Genomic DNA, 2,955 nt, shown 5'->3' with positions numbered 1-2,955 from the left:
AATGGAATACTACTCAGCCATCAAGAGAAATGAAATCCTGGTGCAGGCCACAACATGGATGAACCATGAAAACATTATGCTGAGTGACATAAGTCAGTCACAAAGGGACAAATACTGTATTATCGCACTCATAGGAAATAAGCAAATTTATAGAAACCAAAGATTATTAGTGGTTACCAGGAGTGGGAAGGAGGGGGGAAGGGGAAGTTTTTGCTTAGGGGGCATTGAGTTTACGTTAATGGTGGTGGAATGATTGGGAAAAGGATAGCCAGAATGGTTGCACAAGTTGAAAAATGTAATCGAGGTCACTGAATCGCACATGTAGAAATTGTTGAATTAGCATTTTCAAAAAAAATTTTTATTGTGCTTAAAGTGAAAGTTTACAAATCAAGTCAGTCTCTCACATAAAAACTTATATACACCTTGCCACACACTCCCAGTTACTCTCCCCCTAATGAGACAGCCTGCTCTCTCCCTCCACTCTCTCTTTTCCTGTCCATTTCGCCAGCCTCTAACCCCCTCTACCCTCTCATCTCCCCTCCAGACAGGAGATGCCAGCATAGTTTCAAGTGTCCACCTGATCCAAGAAGCTTACTCCTCACCAGCATCACTCTCCAACCCAATGTCCAGTCCTGTCTCTGTCTGAAGAGTTGGCTTTGGGAATGGTTCCTGTCTGAATTGGCATGTGTTTTGTTGTGTATATTTTCACCCCAGCTTTAAAAAAGTCATTATAGCAATTCCTACACATTGAGTTCCAACAATGATAGTAAGTTTCAATTCTCTCTCAAGACAAGAACGTGTTCCTCTTCTTCATGCTTTAGAAACAGCCTTTTGCTTAAAAAAATTAGCATGTTTGAACTTTCGATGGGAAATAAATGCTTTGCTTCTTGTGTTTTTGTGTGTTCTAGAAATCCTCACTGAACAGTGTCCTGTTTCCTGTGCGTCCTTGCCTGCTCAGCCGGGATGAAAGTCTTCAAGTTGATCCTCCTCACCTTTGTATTTTCATCCTGCAATGGACAAAATCCAGTGACTGTGCTGTGCTCCATAGACTGGTTCATGGTCACCGTGCACCCCTTCGTGTTAAACAACGATGTGTTTGTGCACTTCAGTGAGTTACATTTGGGCCAGGGTTGCCCTGCCAATTATGTTCAGCCATACGCCTACCAGTTCACCTACCGCGTTACTGAATGTGGCATCAGGGCCAAGGTTGTCTCTCAGGACACGGTTATCTATAGCACCGAGATGCACTATGCTTCAAGGGGCACGTCATTGAAGTACGTGATCCCAGTGTCGTGCGCTGCTCCCCGGCACTCGCCGTGGCTTACTACGCCCTGCCCTGTGGGTTTAGCCCGCGGGAGTGCGGTCACAACCCAGGATGATGAGGCACCCTGTGAGGTCTTTGAATTGTCACAGCCCAGGCAAAGAAGGCCCATCTGTGATTGTCCACCTTGTGTCTTCCGTGAAGAAGAGGGGACGCAGGCTGAGCGTCCCCAAGCAGAGGCTCAGGAGGCCAATCCTGAGCAGTCACCTTACTTTGTTGATATGTCTGAAGATTGGTCTCTTCGCTCGGATGACCTGATTGAGTCCATGTAATCCTCATCTTTAGGGCTGGCTGAGGATGATGTTTCTAGAATTAGTGTAGTATTTACTAATATCAGAAGATGAAATATTCATGTGGTCCTTTTATGAGAAAGGGCAGCCCATGGCAACAACTTAGCAAATAAAGCTTTTCTATATTTTTTGTATCCTTTTGTAAAAGAAAAAAAAAAATAAACCTGTTATGGCATAAAAATAGCACTTGAACATTTTTATTTAAGAAACACATAGCTTTTTCTATAGGCCAGACACTGTCCTAAGTGCTTTACAAATGTTGAATGCCTGATCTGTTCTTTCTAGGATGACTCCTGTCTCCTTTAAGCTCCTGTAAGGAAGCCTTCCCCATCAGAATCTCTCCCTCTGCATCCCCATTTCACTTCTACTCTGCACCACTCAACTTAGTCTTAAGTTAAATGCCTTCTTAGTTTGATCTACGGCTGTATCACCTTTCATCCATGGAAGACACAAATTGCATGAGTGACTTATAAACCATCAAGAGTCCTCAGAATCACACAGTCATACCCCACCAACAAGATGGTAAGCTCCTTGAGGCCAAGGGCTGAGTCTTATACTTTACTCACAGACTGAAAGTATTTTGAAAGAGTTTTTGGGGTTTTTTGAGGGGGAGGGTTCCCCAATACGTGTGATCAGAAAATTTTCACCAAAGCTTGGTTGTCCATTAGCTTTTTCAAAGGCTTGGAGGGAAAAGGATAAGTAAATTGAGTCAACAAATATTCATTGAGTGCTACTCCATGCCAGTCACTGTCCTAGGCACTAAGGATATGGCAGTGAATAGAAACTGAGGCTCAGAGAAATTGAGGCCACACAGCTGGTAAACAAATAAGTAAACAAAGATAGTCTCAAATAGTGACAAATGCTATGAAGAAATGAAAACAAAATGATATGAGAGAAACTGGGGAAGAGGCCAGTCAGGGATCTACTTTAGCAAGAGTAGCTCAAGGGAGGAAGGCCTCCGAGGACTCTTCATTTGAACTGAGCCTTCTACGTGAAGAAGGAGCCAGCTCTAGAGCAAGAATATTTCAGATAGTAGAACCATCTTGTTTCATCCTCACTACAACCCTAGGAGCAAAGTATTCTTCTTATACCCATTTTCAAAATAAGAAATCTGAGGCACAGAGTGATTAAGAAACTTGCCTAAGGCCACATACCTATGAAGAAACGGGCAATGTTAACACAATGTGTGTACATGATAATATAGGCAAAGTGCTTCAGTAGATGAGTACACATTACAAATTAAGTTGTGGTAGTTGAAGAAACACAGCAGAACATTGAAAATCTCCTGCCCCTTTTGGCAGAAAACCAGGTACTAATCCCTGAAAACAGTGTATTCATTCAGCA

The 2,955-nt window shown here is 42.9% G+C and overlaps 1 protein-coding gene across 1 annotated transcript; it reads left to right on the top strand.

Annotated features, from left to right (window-relative positions):
* The first annotated feature begins 524 nt into the window (after nt 1-524).
* PLAC1 (placenta enriched 1) lies at nt 525-2,738 on the top strand. Its single transcript, XM_023539934.2, has one exon. The coding sequence runs from the start codon at nt 964-966 to the stop codon at nt 1,591-1,593; it is 630 nt and encodes a 209-aa protein (XP_023395702.1). The 5' UTR covers nt 525-963; the 3' UTR covers nt 1,594-2,738.
* The last annotated feature ends 217 nt before the right edge of the window (nt 2,739-2,955 follow it).

Source organism: Loxodonta africana, chromosome X (assembly GCF_030014295.1).
Source record: "Loxodonta africana isolate mLoxAfr1 chromosome X, mLoxAfr1.hap2, whole genome shotgun sequence".
In the NCBI taxonomy this organism is placed as follows: Eukaryota; Metazoa; Chordata; class Mammalia; order Proboscidea; family Elephantidae; genus Loxodonta; species Loxodonta africana.
The sequence above is the reverse complement of the archived record's forward strand: the minus strand, read 5'-3'. Positions and strand labels throughout refer to the sequence as shown.